The sequence below is a fragment of the Stegostoma tigrinum genome, chromosome 4, assembly GCF_030684315.1.
Source record: "Stegostoma tigrinum isolate sSteTig4 chromosome 4, sSteTig4.hap1, whole genome shotgun sequence".
Lineage (NCBI taxonomy): Eukaryota > Metazoa > Chordata > Chondrichthyes > Orectolobiformes > Stegostomatidae > Stegostoma > Stegostoma tigrinum.
This window is the reverse complement of record NC_081357.1, coordinates 69,536,476-69,555,625: the sequence shown is the minus strand read 5'-3', so window position 1 is coordinate 69,555,625 and position 19,150 is coordinate 69,536,476. Positions and strand designations below refer to the sequence as shown.

Sequence of the window (19,150 nt, the reverse complement as noted above, 5' to 3'; positions counted from 1 at the left end):
CCCTCCATCACTGAAGCTCAGTAGCAGCAGTGTGTACTATCTACAAGATGCAAAGGATTACCAAATGGTCCTTAGACTGCACCTTCCAAGCAGGTAACAGATACGTGGGAACACCACCAAACGCAAGTTCCCCTCCAAGCCACTCACCATCCTGACTTCAGTGTTGCTAAGTCAAAATCCTGGAATTCTCTCTCGCCTGGTATAGTGGGCCTATTACAGCACGTGGACTTAGGAAGGCAGCTCACCGCCACCTTCTCAAAGATGAGGAATCAGACTGAGTTAAGATCCGATGGGCATTTTAAAAAAAAATTTTTTGTTAATTTTGATAAGTTTTTGATAAATTCCATAGGGAATTCACCAGAAACCTCTTTAGACAGAAACTGGTTAGAAAGCAGAAATTGCTCCCCCAAAGAAGACTTGAGGCAACTAGCATAGGTACACTAAAAGGAAGAATGGAGACACACACAATAGGGAAAAGAATGGAAAGTATTAATAGTTAGATTAGCACAAGGGGGAATCAAGATGTCTGTATGCAACATAAATTCAAGCACAGGTCTGTGGACCAATAAACCTGTGTGGATGCCATGGTTTTAAGTAATACTACACAAACGGTACTTTGGTCATACACAGCATGGGTATTGCTGAAAAAAATACACATTTTATTGAAGCTTTTCATTTTGAATTCATCAAGGGATTTCACAAGAATACAAATTCCAGGAGAAAACCAACATTCATGCTGCAAAAGGCAAGTGTGGATTGGTAGGCAAGTGTGGAGTCTCTTTGGCAGAAGCATTGCTATAGAGAATGCATCCACAATGCTGATTGACAGTTAACTGCCAAATTTTGTTACATTTTAAAATCAGCAATGTTGACCCTGATTGGTCAGGGCATGGACCTGAGAAACAAAACGACAATTCACTGTCACCTATTATGTTGACTTGAAAGAGGCATACTGCACATACACATTCTTTCTGCCTGCAAATACCTAGACCCTGCATGTTAATGCATGTCCTTTCACACATGTGAGTGCACCACACTGCAAACCTGATTGAAAATCCTGATCGGTCAACATAATTCCTCACACATTCAGGATTATCGAGCAAATGTTGATGTGATTTGATTTGGATCACATCAAATGTCAGACACTTCAACAAAATGTGTCTTTTTTTCAGCAATAATACTACGCAAGCAGATCTAGGTGATGGGAAGTCATAGATAGAGATTCCACAATCGTCGCACTCAACTGTATTGCTCAAGTGAAAGCCGATGTATGAGGAAACACATTACAGGATTTTTCACATAGCAGGTTTCCCAAATCTGCAACAAACCCTACAGCCATTTAATAGATTATCAAGGATTAATTAGCTTGAACAGAGTAACTTGGAGAAATTTACCTCTCCTCACATCCCTGACCTCCTGCTGCCTGCATCAAAATTATAGGTGAGAGGAAAGGGGAGCTACTTAATTGGTCACTTCAGGGCCGTAATTGGATGGATGATGAGCAGGCTGCTCCAAGGTTCACTCAACCTCCATAAAATTTCAGGCTGGTCAAGCCAGGCATGTAGTCTGAGGAGCAATCAAGAGCCTGGAAAATTCTAATCGCATAGGCCCACAGCCTATGCTAACCATGATCCAAGGATCATCTAGTCAGTGATTTAGGATGAAATGTATCCCTGAGATACCGAACATAACCGGCTCATCTGTTTCTTATTTTAAATGAAATATTTCACCGTGGGTAAAATAGTGGCAATGTTACTGGTATTACAATCGTAGGCATGAGTTCAATTTCCACCAAGGCAGCTGGGGAAACTTAAATTAAATTAACCATTAATCCAGAATGAAATTCAAGTTTAATTAAAATTGATCATGAAATGTCCGGATCATCATAAAAAAAATCTGATTCATGAATGCCCATCAAGGATGAATTCTGCTGTCCTGACTGACCCGGTCTGGCCCACAAAACTGCAGATCCACATCGCTGTGAGTGACTCTAACAGAGAAATACTAAGCACTTCGGTTATAAGTGGCTCTTGATCACCTCCTAGTCATTCAGTAACACAGCATGGAAACAGACCCTTCAGTCGAACCCAAATCCATGTTCCCAAGCTAAACCAGTCCCATCTGCCTGCATTTGGCCCACGTCCCTCCAATCCCTTCCTATTCATGAACTTATCCAAATGTCTTTTAAATGTTCTAATTGTTCCTGCATCCACCACTTCCTCTGTCAGTTCATTCCACACACGAATCACTCTCTCTGGAAAAAAATTTCATCTTCTGTCCTTTTTAAATCTTTCTACTCTCTCTTTAAAAGTATGTCCGCAGGAAAACTGATGTTTCGGGTCTGGACCCTTCTTCAAAAAGGCCGGCCCGAAACATCAGCTTTCCTGCTCCTCTGATACTTCTTGGCCTGCTATGTTCATCCAGCTCTCCACCTTGTTATCTCGGCAGTTCCCACTATCTCTCAAAAATATGTCCGCTAGTTTTTGAACTCCCCCACCCTAGGGAAAAGACCCTTGTTGTTCACCTTATCCATGTCCCTCACGATTTTATAAACGTCAATAAAGTCACCCCTCAAACTCCTATGCTCCAGTGAAGAGATGTCTCAGCCTATCCAGTCTATGTTTATTTCTCAAACTCTCCATTCCCAGAAACATCCTGGTAAATCTTTTCTGAACCGTCTCCATTTTAATAATATCCTTCCTATAACAGAGCGACTAGAATTGCAGGCCAGAACTGACCCTCAAAGGCAATTAATCCACAAATCTCAGGCCTGTGCCAGAAACGCACTCATCCCAACCAGAAATTAAAGAGAAACCCAAATGAAGTTAACATGTTTATTGACAGCCCAATAATAAAAGCAAAATATATATGGGCCACCACCATCTCAAAGTTCCACTCCAAGCCACTTGATATGGAAATACATCATTATTCCTTCAGTGTTGTTGGGTCTGAATCATGTAACCCCATCTCTAACAACATTTTGGATATATTTATCCTTTGTGAACGGCAGCTCACCACAACCTTCTCAAGGACTGTTAGGAACAGGCAATAAATCCAATGCCAGCAATGCCTGCATCCCATGAATGAATTTTAAAAATTCTGATCGCACCTCAAGTTCAAAATTCTTATTAACCTTCTCAATGAAGAGTTAAGGAGTTGAAAAGGCACAAGGGACAGTGAATCAATGATTCCTCTGTACATCATATTCAATGACAATTTGGGTGTGGAGTTAAGCAAGCCCCGCAGGCTTTTCCAATCATTCATTTTAATTTACCTTTGTTGATGGCGATTAGAAGTTCTTCACTGGTCTAGTCAGTTATCATTTTGCCACATTGATGATAAAAGATGAAATGCTGCAGATTAGGAAATTTATTGACAGCAAAATCTAGATCCTGCAATTGTTACTTACTTCACAAGATGTGCCAGAGTACTCAGGGGGGCAGTGACAAATCTCAACGCTTGTAGCTGTCTGTCGGCCTAATGAACTTGGATTAGCTGTTTGGAGAATAACAGAGCTCAACCTGTTCAGGCAAAAACAGAACAAAAATATATCCTCTTCATAAAACTTAATTAAATTTAAATCCATTCAAATAATTACAGAGAGAAGCTCTAATTACATTTCTTCCCAGTGGATCCGCGGTGAGTTAATTGTCATGAAACAGTTTAAAACTAGGTCTTCCAGCAACTTCTGTTTTAATTAGAAATAGTGGCATGTCCATAAGGACACCTTTGCTGAGAGCATGCACTGTCGTCTTCAGTAACTCATCCGTACAATTTATCAAGATTATGGAATCATGCAGCGCAGCAGCTTGTTTCAACTTGTTGCATCTCTTCTGGCTCTTTGAAAAAACAGTTGCATTTAGTGCCATCGTGCCCCTCTCTCCTACTTTTCATCTGCAACCCTTTAAGTTGCATGTCCACAACTCCCTTTTAAAATTGGTTCAGAATGGTCTGAATGTCCACACATATCAAGATTGTTTAAAGGATTTTGACATGGTGTGGTGCTGCAACTATCATTTCATAGATCACTGCAGTTTTATTTGCAAGATTTGTATTTTCAAGATTTGGTAATTAAACTACCTTTAATTTCCAAATAACAATGAGACAGAATCTAGGAATCGTGAACAACAGCACACAAGGTGGAATGGAATAACTGATTAAATTTGTCTGGCTAATAAAATGAATATTCATCTATATAGCACCATTCACAGTCTCAGGAAATCCAAAAGTGATTCACTGGTTATGAATGATATGGGTAAAATTACATAAGGGGGCAGAACAGCAGTGAACAAAATTGAAAACGGATAAAAGAAAAGTACTGTACAGAGGGACTGACATATAACATTATAATCACTTAATTAGACTGAGGGAGTCCCACACATGGGTGAATTAGTGTCACAGTGTGTAAGACTTGATGCCATCTTAATTAGGAAATCAGCAGAAGTCTAGGACAGTTGGATCACTGGACAGCATCGCAGACAAGATTAAAACTTTTCCTCATAAGGCAGAGGAAGCAGGGATAGTCTTTTATATGCAGACTCCACTCAACGCTGTCCACCTTAGCTACAGATCACCCCAACAATCTAACTCCAATTCTATGTTCCTTACCTTGGGATTAATGACCTGACAGTTTTTGCCATAAGTAAGTATGGGCTGATAATTTTTTCTAAGCCTTTAGCTGTCACTATTGGATGAGCTAGAGGTGGCACTAAGCTGATTACCACTCAGGGTTAAAATTCCCTTCCTTGTTTTTTTTTCCCCTCCTAAAGGTATGGAATCAATCACAGCTTATTTTAGGCAATTATTATTTGAAGTCAAGAAAATGTGAAATACAGCAAATCCAAAACCCAAGATCACAATGTTCATTTGCATTGTGTCTTTTGCATAGTAAAGATCCCAAGGTGCTGTGCAGGAGTATTACAAAGCAAAACTGACAGCAAGGCAGAAGACCAGAAAAGGACAGACAGCCATTAGCTCAGTCAATAATGTGGCATTTAAAGAGAAAAGCAAGATGAATCTGTGGAAAGGTTCAGGAATGGATTTCCAGAGTTCAAGGCTGAGGCAAGCGAAGGTGAAGATTTTAATGACAGAGCGATTAAAGGATGCTCAGGAGGCTAGATTTTGACGTGCGGGAGTATCTTGGAGAGCTGTGGAGCTAGAGGAGATTCTACTTGCAGGTAGGGACAAGGTCATGGAAGGAAGAGAAAAACAGGGAAGAGAATTTTAAAATCAAGGAATTGCTTGACCTGAAGCCAAAGTAGATCAGCAAACAGAGGATAGAGAATTTGACAGGGCCTTCTTCTATCCTTTCATGGGATGTGGGTATCACATTTAATACCTATCCCAAATTATACAAGAAGGTGGTGGTGAGCCATAATTTTAGGCTGCTACAGTTCTGCTGTACATCCAGAATGATGCTACAAAAGAAGTTTCTGGATTTTGATCACATGAAATTGGAAAAGTCACATTATATTTCCAAGTTAGAATGGTGTGTAGGAGGTAAGGAGTTTGCAGTTGATAATGATGTGTCTACTACCCTTATACTTTTAGATGATCACATTTTTGCAAAGTGCCACCCAAGGAGCATGTTGACCTGATATGTAATACATGCTACTGCCAATGTGCATTGGTATGGAGGAAGCGACAGGATACCAATTAAGCAGGATGCTTTGTTTCGGATGGTGTGGAGCTCCTTGAGCATTATTGCAGCTGCATGCCTCCAGGCAAGTGGGAACTATTCAATCATACCCCTGATATGTGACTTGGTCAGGCTTCGGGGAGCCAGGATGTTAGTTCCCAGCCTCTGACGTGCTCTTGTAGTCAAGTATTTATATGGCTAGTCTAGTTTAGCTTCTGGTCACTGATAACTCCCAGGATATTGATAATGGGGGAATTCGGTCATGTTGTTGTGGCAAGGAGATGGTTAGTTCTGCCTTTTTGGAGATGATCATTGCCTGGCATTTGTATGGTGCAAATGTTACCTGCAACATAACAGTCAAAGTCTGAATATTGTGCAGGTCTTACTGCTTAATAGCACGGACTGCTTCAGAATCTGAGAAATTGTACATGTTTCTAACATTGTGTAATCATCAATGACAATCCACTTTGCCCTTGCCGGAGGAAAGGTCAGTCATGAAAAAGCTGGAGATAAAGACATTACCCTGAGGAACTCCTGTAGTCATGCCCTGGGGCTGAGAAGTTTGGCGTCCAACAACCGTAAATGTCTTGTTTTGTGCTAGGTATGACTCCAACCAGTGTTATCCCCCTGATTCCCACTGACTTCAATTCTGCCAGAACTCCTTGACGTCACTCAGTCAAGGGTAGTAATTCTCACATTTCTCGAGTTCAGATTTCTTGTCTATGTCTGGACCAAGGCTGCAATAAAGTTAAGTTTTGGTGAAATCCAAACCGAACATCAGTAATCAGGTTCTTGCCATCTAAGAGACGGTTACGTGAAGCGCACACACTCTCACTGTCATCTTGCATCACTTTGCTGCTGATCAAGATGGAGAGTAACTAGCAAGGTTGGAGCTGTCCTGATTATTGTGAACAGGGCATACCTGGGCAATTTTCCACATTGCTGGGTAGATACTAGCTTTGTAGCTGGTCCTAAATAGCTTGGCTGTTGGCATAGCTAGCTTTAAAAACATATAATATAGGATCAGAGTTAGGTCATTCAACAGAATCATCACTGATCTGCCCAAGGCCTCAGCTCCTCTTTCATGTTAGCTACCTGATATTTCAAAGGTCTAACTACCTCTTCTTTAAATACCTGCAATGATTTAGCCTCCACAATTCTCTGGGATGAGAATTCTAGGTACTCACTATCCTCTGGAGCAGAAATTCCTTTGCATCTCAGTTTTTAATGAATGCATCTGTATTCTGTAAGTACATGCCCACATTTGAGACTCTCCACCTTTGGAAACATCTTTGCAACATCTACCATGTCGAGCACGTTCAGAAGCTTATATATCCCTTTCGGGAACTCAACCCTTCAGTCAGCGAGTTCACATGAGAGGGAGAGATTTGGGCAGATAGGAGTGCAGTACATTAGTGATGAGCTAGGATGGAAATTAAAATTCCTGAGAATTAGAAGTTTGTACAAAGACTGATAGAATGCAGTATCTTGATGAGGAGGGATTTATCATGCTTGGGGGCTGCATGGCAAAGAATTTTAAACAACATTTGGAAGGACTGAAACATAATGAAATGCTCATAGGAAGAGAAAGTGCCGGAAAATTAGGGGGCCAAGCCAAGGTGTGATCTAGTGATAAGGGTCACATGCCCTTTAGCCCTGACAAGAGATGTTAAAACATAACCTGGCAAAAAAGCTTCATTTAGGGGGATCTACCCTTTCCCATCAACCCCAGATTTCATTGTATCATTCACAATAATTCTAAGGATGGCAACAGCCTTGGGCACAAGTTAATATACATTCTGAAAGGGAGCTGGGGAGAGAGTCAGGGTTGATCCACTGAAAAGGTGGGCAGGGTCCACAGTGGGAGGGGTGAGATGCATGGAGATTGGTATGATCAATATCCAGAGAAAGCAATAGGCAAAGTTTCATAAGATAGTGGCATGGGACAACTGTAGGTACTAATCACAATGGGCCAGCATTCTGTGTCTCAATGACTCCTTCGCAGGATGCTAGCAAAAGTACAGGTAGGGACTGCAGGCTATCTAAGAGAGAATCCAGTCGAGACAGCAGCAAGAGAGCCAGAGATTCACCAGCTAACAGGAAGCAGGGGATAGGGATAATGAGTCTCTCTCACCAAGTTGTCAGTGCAGTACCACACCACAGAAATCAGAACTTGGTCCTCCACGATTTACGACTTTTATCAAAGATATAGATGAGGGTACCAAAAGTACAACAGCCAGAACAGCTGGTGACATTGAGATCGGTGGGAAAGTAGGTACTCAAATGGAGGTAGGGGGTGTGCAAAGAGATGTAGACAGGTTAAGAATGTGGGAAAATGTATAGATTGTGTTAATATGAACTTGTCCATTTGGCAGGAAGAATAGCAAAACAATATTTTATTTAATTAGAGAGAGATTGCAGAAGTCAGTGGTACGGAGGGAACCAGGAGACCTGACAGGTACAGCAAGTGTTTAGGAAAGAAACAGAAGGTTGTCAATAATTAGAAGCAGAATGGCATAGACAAATAGGGATGTTTTACTGCAGCTAGACAGAACATAAGAACCAGGAGCAGGGTGCGGCAACTCAACGCCTCAAATGTGCTCCAACATTCAATAAGTTCATGGCTGGTTTCATCTCGGCCTCATCTCCACTTTTCTGCCCCTTCTCCATAACCCTTCAACTTGTTACAACTAAAAATCTGTCCATTTTCTCATTAAGTATATTCAAATGTCTCAACATCCACTGTACTCTGGGACAGTGAATTCCACAGATTCACAAGGCTTTTCAGGGAAGTAATTTCTCCTCATCTCTATTTTAAATCTGTTATCCCTTATCATAAAACTACAACCTCACATTCTAGGTTGCCAATGGCAAAGCATCCTTTCTACAATGACTTTGTCAATCTCCTTTCACAACTATGTGTCTCAATTTGATGCCTTTGCCTTCCGACAATTAGAATTCTACAGACGAGTTTACCTTAAGCAGAGATTTGCATATTTGATTAAGTTCATTATCTATAGTTTACTTCATGAGCTGAACAACTCCACAATTAATAACATCCATCATGACAGCAATTTATTCGAAGAAACACCTTTTCTCAAGATTTATTTTAACCATTGCTCAGCAATTTATTCTATTATAAAAGGCCATTGGTGAGACCACATCTGGAGTACTGTATGCAGTGTGGTCACCTGCTTTGAAAAAAAAAACGGCCTTACAACTAATTCAGAGAAGGTTCACTCATTCCTGGGCTACCTTATGAGGAAATATTGAAGACATTAGGAGTGTATCGCTTTGAGATCAGGAGAATGACAGGTGATCGTATTGAAATGTATTAGATCTTGTGGGGACTGGATATGTTGGATATCCTGAGGTTCTATGTGGGGGAAGCTAAACCTAGGGAACACTGTTTACGAAAAAATGCTGGCTCTTTTCAGACAGAAATTAGGAGATCTTTCTTCTCTCTCAAAGGATTTTTTTAAAAATTCATTTGTAGAATATGGGTGTCGCTGGCTGGCCAGCATTTATTGTCCATCCCTAGTTACTCTTTGGCTTGGCCTATTCTCTTCCCCAAAATATTGCGGAGGCTGAGTTTATAAATTTATTCGTAATAGAGTTTGACATATTGTGAATAGACAAAGGAGACAAAGGGTAATGAGGTGTAGGCAGGAAATTGGAGATTAGACCAGAAAGTAATGTCTGCGTGGGTTTCCTCCGGGTGCTCCGGTTTCCTCCCACAGTCCGAAGATGTGCAGGCTAGGTGGATTGGCCATGCTAAATTACCCGTAGTGTTCAGGGGTGTGTGGGTCATAGGGGGATGGGTTTGGGTGGGATGTTCCAAAGGGCAGTGTGGACTTGTTGGGCCAAAGGGTCTGTTTCCACACTGTAGGGAATCGAATCTAATGAATCTAATGGCTCTCTGATAAAGGGTCTAGGCTCGAAACGTCAGCTTTTGTGCTCCTGAGATGCTGCTTGGCCTGCTGTGTTCATCCAGCCTCACATTTTGTTGTCTTCGAATCTAATCTAATGCAAGTTGTTCAGATTCTTCTAAACTGTCAAAAATCATCTTTTCTTAAATCAGCCAGTTATTCTATCACAGTAGAAAAGATGATAGTAAAAGCTAACAGGACTTTTTGCAACATTTTAAGAGCACAGTGGTGCTTCATCCAAAGGAAATGAGTGCAGTTCAAGAAAGAGGCTAATGTAAGGGTCAACTAACTTTTAAAGGACAAATCTCCACAATAAAGGTATGAACATACCATACTAATCATTCAGAATGTTTCAGACTCTTCAAAGCACTTTCCATTTTCTTCACAAACACTCAAATCCAATGTGCTTTTAATTGGCTTTCCAAACCCTGAACTACTAGGAGAAAAGGTACGTGGAAGGAAATCTGATTTTACCTCATTTGCAATGGATAAGCCCACCTTAGCAGGGCATGCGTTTCAATTTGCACATCAGACATTCCCAATCTCCAGAAATGTCAGAAGGAAACATGGAATCAAGAATGCAAAGGAAAATCAAATAATCCTCATGCCTCAATAAAAAAAGTACGGCCATTTATGCACTGAAATCTGCTTTTGCTCCCAGAATTAAAAAAAGTTTATTTCAGCTATCTGAAATATTTTTATTCTCATTTTTTATTTCCTGCAGCATTGCCAAATCAGAAGAATTTTTTGTAAGTTTGCATTTAAGTAGCTCTAAGTAACTAAGACCTTCAACCAGATTTACTCATGAATTGAATGTCTATTTTGTTACCAAAATGTAAATTTTGTAAAGTAGAAGTGCCTCCCTCTGCTGCTGTTATTTATAGACAATGCCCTGTGTGTCCTCAAGCAATTTCACTGTCAACAATGAGAAAGGAGGCTGCATTACTTCAAACCAGCCTGGGGCTTTTAACAAACCAGCGGAGCTCAGGAATCCTGCTGCAATTTGGCATATTTGTATTACAGCCTGAAGCACAATGACTCCAGAGAGTCACAACTGTCCAGTGCAAACAGACAGTGACCATTGTTTATAACTGAAGCACTTTGGGTTATTCTCTACATTTGACATCACCAGATGAGTTTAATCCAAGGGTAGGCTCTGTTTGAAATTCACCTTGTGGTCAGACAAATTATTAAACCAAGAAAGAAACTTAAGATAAATGCTCTTCTTGTTAATGAATTGCAGTAGTTGTTTAATAACAAGTATGGTCTCTAGAATTTATTTTTAATAAATCATCAATAATGAGATGCATGACTGAGAATGTACTTGCACTGAATGGTTACATTCTGGTTTGGCTATTTACTTAAGATAAATTTCTTTCCGTGAGGTAACTCAGCAATAATGGCAAATTGGATGAAGCATATTTCATAGCACTCTTCTTCATTGCAGCATAAGCAAATAATACATGAGCTTGTTGTAAGTGGAAAATGTAGTCTAATTTGTCTTTTCAGGCAATAACTGCAGAAAATTAGTGGTAGGATTTTATTCATACAGGCAGCTACGGAAATGAAAAACAAGACAAGCTGCCTGTGATTTCAATTTTCCTTTCTCTGGAAATAGTCTGTTCTGTTCATCAAGGAACAATCAAAATAGGTGTGAGGGGCTGCCTCTTCCACAAGTCTCTGGGTTCAGGGTGCCACGATACACAAATACTTGCAGCCACACAAAGGCAAAATGCAGCAATTCATTTTAATACATTTGGCTACCAATTTGCCAGCAGTAACCCCCTCTTACACATATCTCTTTACAGGATTATTAACCATCGAGCCAGAGGGCAACGATTAACCGAAGTATTTCCACGGGCAGTTAAGTCTTCACAGTTCCACTGCCCATGCCATCATAAAATTCAACCAATAAAGATAGATCAGTTAATGATCAAAGTATAGCAAGTGGGCTGAGGTCTTGAATTTCAACAAAACATATGAGGTTTGCTGCAAATGCAAAGAAAATATATTACATTTTTTTACCTATAGATGGCAGTCTGATCGTAGCTATACGTGGCCCTTATTAGAAGACGGGTGATGTTTGCCAAAACGGTCATGATGTCCTTTCTGTTGACAGGTGACATTGTGGAATGAATCACAAAGTTCTCTGGTCGTAGAACTATCATTTTGGTGTGCTCTGTCAGTGGATCAAGCTCAATTCCTTCAATGCCATCACTTATGAGGATGCCATTACCCTAACAAAGAAAACGAGGGACAAAACATGTAAACAAATAATACAACAAAAATGTTCCCTCAACTAGTTCTTTGCTAGAAAACACTTTCCACCTGACACCTATGCACTTAGACCTTACAAAGTTTTAGTGAATGGTGTGACAATTTAGTGAAATCCACACTGATAACAGAACAATAACAAAACATCTTTAATGTAAAATAATCAGAGAGAACAAACAATATCAAGTCAACGGTTTAGCGAGATATGGCCCAGATGCTGGCAAATGAGAATAGATTAATTTAGAATATCTGATAGGCGTGGATGAGTTGGACTGAAGGGTCTGTTTCCATGCTGTACAGCTCTAAGGCTCTATGACTCTAAGTATGACTCTACTTGAATATTTAGAAGGTTTTAAGGAGGCACTAAAGGAGCGAGAGTTAACGAAGACATGGAGGGATTGGGGGTGCGAATTCCAGTGAGCAAAGACTGTAAGGAATAACAGCCAACTATAGAACATAGCACATTACAGCGCATATGAGTGATCAGGATGTTGTGTTTCCCAACACATAGTGTAGTATGTGCCATAAAAGGGTTCAAACATAAAGAATGAGAAATTTAAACCTGAGACATTTTAGAATCAGGAATTAATGTAGGTCAGCAAATGCAGGAGACATTGGTCAGTAGGGCTTAGAGTCATACAATCTTACAGCTGTGCAGCATGAAAACAGCCCCTTCAGTCCAACTCATCCATGCTGACCAAATATCCTAAATTAATCTAGTCCCAGGTGCCACCATTTGGCCCATATCCCTCTGAACCCTTCCTATTCATATACCCATCCAGGTGCCTTTTTAATGTTGTAATTCTATGCATCTCCAGCACTTCATCTGGCAGCTCATTCCATACATACACCACCTGCTACATCAAAAAGTTGCCATTTAGGTCCCTTCTAAATCTTTCCCTTCTCACTTTAAACCAATGCCCTCTAGTTTTGGACTCCCCCACCCTAGGAAAAAGACCTTGTCTATTTACCCTATCCATGCCCCTAATGATTTAACAAATTTCATACAAGATAGCTTTAGATGGATTGTAATTTGTGAATGATATACAATGGAATTTGAATTTACACTATGCACAATTGGCTGTCCACTGCTTGGCAATCATGCAACTCCATGGTTCACATCACATTTCCGTATATTCTGCTCTGCCTCCACACTGAGACTGGACCCCCAAAACCTCATCCTCACTAACCAAGACTTCCATTTCCTTGGCCCCTAACACCTCATCTTCACTATGGATGTCCAATCCCTGTACACTTGCACTCCCCATGCAGATGGCTTAAAAGCCCTCTGCTTCTTCCTCTCCCACAGGCTCAACCAGTCCCCCTCCACTGACACCCTCATCCGCTTAACAGAGCTTGTCCTTACTCTTAACAACTTCTCCTTTAACTCCTCCCACTTCCTACAAACTAAGGGGGGTGGCTACAGGCACCTGTAAGGATCCGAGCTATGCCTGCCTCTTCGTAGCTTACACAGAACACTGTTACACTGGCGCCATCTCTCACCTCTTCCTCCATTACATTGATAACTGTATCGGCGCCGCCTCATGCTCCCACGAGGTGCTTGAACAGTTTATTAACTTTACTAACACCTTTCATCCCAACTTCAAATTCACCTGCACTATACCCCTCCCCTTCCTGGACCTCTCAGGTAACAGCCTCAACACCGACATTTATTCCAAACCCACCGACTCCTATAGCTACCTGGACTACACCTCCTCTCACCCACCCTCCTGGAAGAATGCAACCCCCTACTACCAATTCCTCCACCTCTACCACATCTGCTCCCAAGGTGGAGCATTCCACTCCTGAACATTCCAGATGTCCTCCTATTTCAAGGACCTCAACATCCCCCACAAAGTGATCAAAAATACTTTCAACTGCATCTCTTGCATTTCCCGCATTCCTTCCCTCAAAATGCCTCTCCCCAACAAAAATAAAGACAGAGTCCTCCTTGTCCTCACATACTGTCCCACCAACTTCCGCATCCAGTGTATCATCCTTCACCACTTCTGCCACCTACAATCCAACCCCATGACCAAAGATACATTTCCCTCCCCACCCCTATCTGCCTTTCATAGGGTCTCCATGACTCCTTCGTCCGCTTCACACTCCACACCAACCCACCACCCCGAGCACCTTTCTCCGCAACAGCAGGAAGTGCCGCAGCTGTCCCTACACCTTCCCCCTCACCTGCATCCAAGACCCAAAGCAAATTTTCCATACTCAAACAGGGGTTCACCTGTACATCCTCCAACCTGGTCTACTGTATCCATTGCTCCCGATGTGGCCTCCTCTACATCGGTGAGACCACGTGTAGACATGGAGACCATTTCGTGCAGCATCTGTGCTCGATACATGATAATTGCCACTTTCCGGGTCGCTAATCATTTTAACTCCCCATCCCACTCCCTTTATGATGTATCCATCCTGGGCCTCCTCCACAATGACACCACATACAAACTGGAGGAGCAACACCTCATATTCCACCGAAGGAGCCTACAGTCCAATGGCCTAAATGTGGAATTCACCAGTTTTAAAACTTCCCCACCCTGGCCTCATCACACGTCCAAAACTCCCTCTTATCCCTGCCTCCTTGTCCTGACATAACTTGTCCACCTTCTCTCCCACTTGTCTGCCCCACCCATCGCACTGAACGACCCCCACCACCCCCTACTTGCACCCACCTATCACCATCCCACCTACCTTGTCCCAGCCTTACCCTTCATCCCTCTATTTATCTCCCAGCTCCCTTCCCCCTCCTCAGTTCTGCAGAAGGGTCCCAACTCAAAACATTGACTTTTCGAATTCTCTGATGCTGCGTGACCAGCTGTATTCCTCCAGCATCTGCCGTTCTTGCTATCTCTGAGTGACTTATCTTGTACCCACTGGGTTCCAGCAAAGATTGAGAATTTACTAGTTTAAAGTTACCACGTTTAAGTAAGATTTGGTTAGCTCTGGTTGAGCATTTGCAACCTTTTTTTTAAATTCATTCTGAGGATGTTAAACACGGCACAGCCAGTAATTAGAGCCTATCCCTAGCTGACTTGCAAAGGTATGATGAAAGGCAAAGGCTACATTATTTAAAAGGCCATGAAAACTCCCAGTATATTTCCAGCGAACGGATCCACACCAATTTTCCAGCTCTTCTGCTACATTCCCTATTCCATTTTGTATCTTGGAGATATGCCAAGATGACACACAATGTCGTTTGTATGAAGAAGATACACCTTACAGCTGCTTTTTAAAATGTCTGCTCTTTATGCTGCTGCAACCTTTTGCTAACATTTACTTTGCTGTTGCATCATGAAGTGTTCCGTTATAATCTCCTCTGGCCTTCATTCTATTCATAAATGTTTGCCTTTATTCTTGCCTCCCCCTTCTACCACTTCCACAAATTCTCACATTTCTCTTTCCTCAGTTCTGATGCAAGCTTAACAACCTAAAATGTTAAATCTGTTTGTTTCCACAGATGCTACTGGACCTACTAAGTTTTTCCAGTACTTTTTTGTTCTTATTTAATATCTGCGAGGGAGTTGTTGCCATGGTTTTGTTAGCCACAGGATTGGTTGTAGAGGTACGGATACTGTTAAACATATTTTCTTATTGAATATCCAAACTGTGTTGTTTCTAATGAGCACTTCCATTAACACATCCATTGCTGGCCACCAGACCAAGTCTTCCTCCATTTCATAAGGCCTCTTAGTTTTTAGCTTTGAGTTTGCTTCCCGCCGAACACAGTCTGTTGCCAATTCTGCTTTTGATTCCTTCAGTGAAAAGATTCATGGTAATGAGTGAAATGACTATGATCACACAGTGATCTTCAACGTTGCAGGTCGCTAGCTATCATTAACAATGTCTAGGACAAAATTATCTTCTGGAACACTCCAGGTCCTGAACTTAGTCAATAAGGCTTTCTGTGCTACCGAATCACACATCAGAAATTAAAATAACGCAGAAGGTGCAGGGTTAGTTCATTCCAAAGAGGAAGAAAGATCCTAAGGGGATGCAGGGGCGGCCGTGGCTGATGAGGGAAGTTAAGGGCTGCATAAAGACAAAAGAGAAGTATAACATAGCAAAGATGAGCGGGAAGCCGGAGGACTGGGAAGCTTTTAAAAAGCAACAGAAGATAACTAAAAAGGCAATACGCATAGAAAAAAATGAGGTACGAAAGAAAACTGGCCAAAAATATAAAGGAGGATAGTAAAAGCTTTTTTAGGTATGTGAAAAGAAAAAAAAGGTTAAGACTAAAATTGGACCCTTGAAGTCAGAAATGGGTGAATTTATTATGGGGAACAAGGAAATGGCAGAAGAGTTGAATAGGTACTTTGGATCTGTCTTCACTAGGGAAGACACAAGCAATCTTCCAGATGTAATAGTGGCTGCAGGACCTAGGGTAATGGATGAACTGAAGAGAAATGGTGTTGGATAGACTGTCAGGTCTGAAGGCTGGTAAGTCCCTGGGACCTGATGGTCTGCATCCCAGGGTACTTAAGGAGGTGGCTCTAGAAATCGTGGATGAATTGGTAATCATTTTCCAATGTTCTATAAATTCAGGATCAGTTCCAGCGGATTGGAGGGTGGCTAATGTAGTCCCACTTTTCAAGAAAGGAGGGAGAGAGAAAACAGGAAATTATAGATCAGTTAGCCTGATGTCAGTGGTGGGAAAGATGTTGGAGTCAATTATAAAAGATGAAATTACGACTCATTTGAATAGCAGTAACAGGATAGGTCAGAGTCAGCATGGACTTACAAAGGGGAAATCGTGCTTGACTAATCTTCTGGAATTTTTTGAGGATGTATCTATGAAGATGGACAAGGGAGAACCAGTGGATGTAGTGTACCTGGACTTTCAGAAAGCCTTTGATAAAGTCCCGTATAGGAGATTGGTGAGCAAAATTAGGGCACATGGTATTGGGGGCAAAATACTGACTTGGATTGAAAATTGGCTAGCTGACAGGAAGCAAAGAGTAGTGATAAACAGGTCCCTTTTGGAATGGCAGGCGGTGACCAGCGGGGTACCACAAGGTTCGGTGCTGGGACCGCAGCTCTTAACAATATACATTACTGATACAGACGAAGGCATTAAAAGTAATATTAGCAAATTTGCTGATGACACAAAGCTAGGTGGCAGTGTGAAATGTGAGGAGGATGTTATGAGAATACAGGATGACTTTGACAGGCTAGGTGAGTGGACGGATGCATGGCAGATGCAGTTTAATGTGGATAAATGTGTGGTTATCCACTTTGGTGGCAAGAACAGGAAAGCAGATTACTAACTCAATGGAGTCAAGTTAGGTAAAGGGAAAGTACAACGAGATCTAGGTGTTCTTGTACATCAGTCAATGAAAGCACGCATGCAGGTACAGCAGGCAGTGAAGAAAGCTAATAGCATGCTGGCCTTCATAACAAGAGGAATTGAGTATAGGAGCAAAGAGGTCCTTCTGCAGCTATACAGGGCCCTGGTGAGACCGCACCTGGAGTACTGTGTGCAGTTTTGGTTTCCAAATTTGAGGAAGGACATTCTTGCTATTGAGGAAGTGTAGTGTAGGTTCATGAGGTCAATTCCCAGAATGGCAGGACTATCATATGTTGAAAGATTGGAGCGACTGGGCTTGTATACACTTGAGTTTAGAAGGATGAGAGGGGATCTGATTGAGATCTATAAGATTATTAAGGGATTGGACACTCTGGAGGCAGGAAGCATGTTTCTGCTGATGAGTAAGTCCAGAACCAGAGGACACAGTTTAAAAATAAGGGGTAGGCCATTTAGAACAGAGTTGAGGAAAAACCTCTTCACCCAGAGAGTGGTGGATATATGGAATGCTCTGCCCCAGAAGGCAGTGGAGGCCAACTCTCTGGATACTTTTAAGAAAGAGATGGACAGAGCTCTTAAAGATAGTGGAATCAAGGGGTTATGGGGATAAGGCAGGAACAGGATACTGATTGTGGATGATCAGCCATGATCATAATGAATGGTGGTCCTGGCTCGAAGGGCCGAATGGCCTACTCCAGCACCTATTGTCCATTGGCTATTGTCTATAAAAATAAAGCTGTAGAACATTAGCTTTTCACCACTATTGGCATCTATCACATGCACAAGAACTATGAAGTCATGGCATACTGCTGATAATTCTTTAACTGTAGGAAGGGAATATTGTCTATAATGAAATCTTTGTTGAACTACCTTTAGATTGATCCTGATAACCAGGATTCAACTTACAGATTTCAGTTCAGTGCAGATTATGATCTACAACTCATCTGCTGTCTTAAAACTTCTGACCCATTTAAAAACCTGGCCCACATGCAGAAAAAATACCAAGGAATCCACCATGCTGATCTACATAATGGCATCAGCCAGCTACGGGGTGATGTGTGTGTAACCAGGATTAGCACGTACCCTGAAAAAGCCCTGGTGAATGCCTACAGATAGGGTCAGAAATCCAAAAATTGGATCTCAGGCACCATTTTTAAAGGGCTCCCAAGCCAACCCAACTTGGAGAAAATACAGTACCACAAAACCACCTAACTTTGCCATTTTGGGATGTACAATGATTTGATATTCATGGCAACTAGTTGATTTATTCAATTATATCATCTACTCAAGTCATTCTAGTCCCATTGACACTTCCACACAGATTGCATTTGGCAACCATTTCAAATTTTGTGAAACTGGAGAACTGACCTTCCAATACAAGGAACATAATACTATCCCTTAATCTCCCCTCATCTGATATATGAGGAAGAATGCTGTTGTTTATAGCATCATCAACTGGAGCCAGTTAGGTTGGGAGGAAAAAACTGAGGCTGAACATCGGACTACCTTTAAAGCTGAGATGGTTTGGATATAGTCTCAATATATTCTCTCAAAAGGAAAAGATACTGCAAAGTAAATCCAGAGTTCAAGGGACAATGAATGCAAAGACAGAATTTAAGATAAATATCATAGAATCATGACAGTGTGGAAACGGGCCCTTTGGCCCAACAAGTCCACACTGACCCTGATCCATACCCCATAATCCACCTAATTACACATACCTGAATATTATGGGCAATTTAGCATGGCCAATCCACCTAGCCTGCATGTTGTTGGACTGTGGGAGGAAACCCATGCAGACACAGGGAGAATGTGCAAACTCCATACAGTCACCTGAGGGTGGAATTGAACCCAGGTCCCTGGTGCTGTGAGGCAGCAGTGTTAACCACTGAGCCACTGTGCCACCCCCAAATGTCTTGTAAAATGTGTCTGGTAAAAAATTTAACTGTGAACAAAATTTTCAGCAGCGAAGTGAGAAAGCAATAAGAGAAACAA

General features: G+C 41.6%; 1 protein-coding gene across 3 annotated transcripts in view; it reads right to left on the bottom strand.

Moving 5' to 3' along the window:
• lama2 (laminin, alpha 2) overlaps positions 1–19,150 on the bottom strand; it is a 372,371-nt gene that overhangs the window by 190,609 nt on the left and 162,612 nt on the right. For all 3 annotated transcript variants that reach the window (XM_059645398.1, XM_059645399.1, XM_059645400.1), the window contains exons 14-15: positions 11,593–11,804; positions 3,410–3,521 (exon numbers count right to left, since the gene is read on the bottom strand). In XM_059645398.1, the coding sequence (XP_059501381.1) occupies positions 3,410–3,521; positions 11,593–11,804 (324 nt within the window). The remainder of the gene's footprint in view (positions 1–3,409; positions 3,522–11,592; positions 11,805–19,150) is intronic.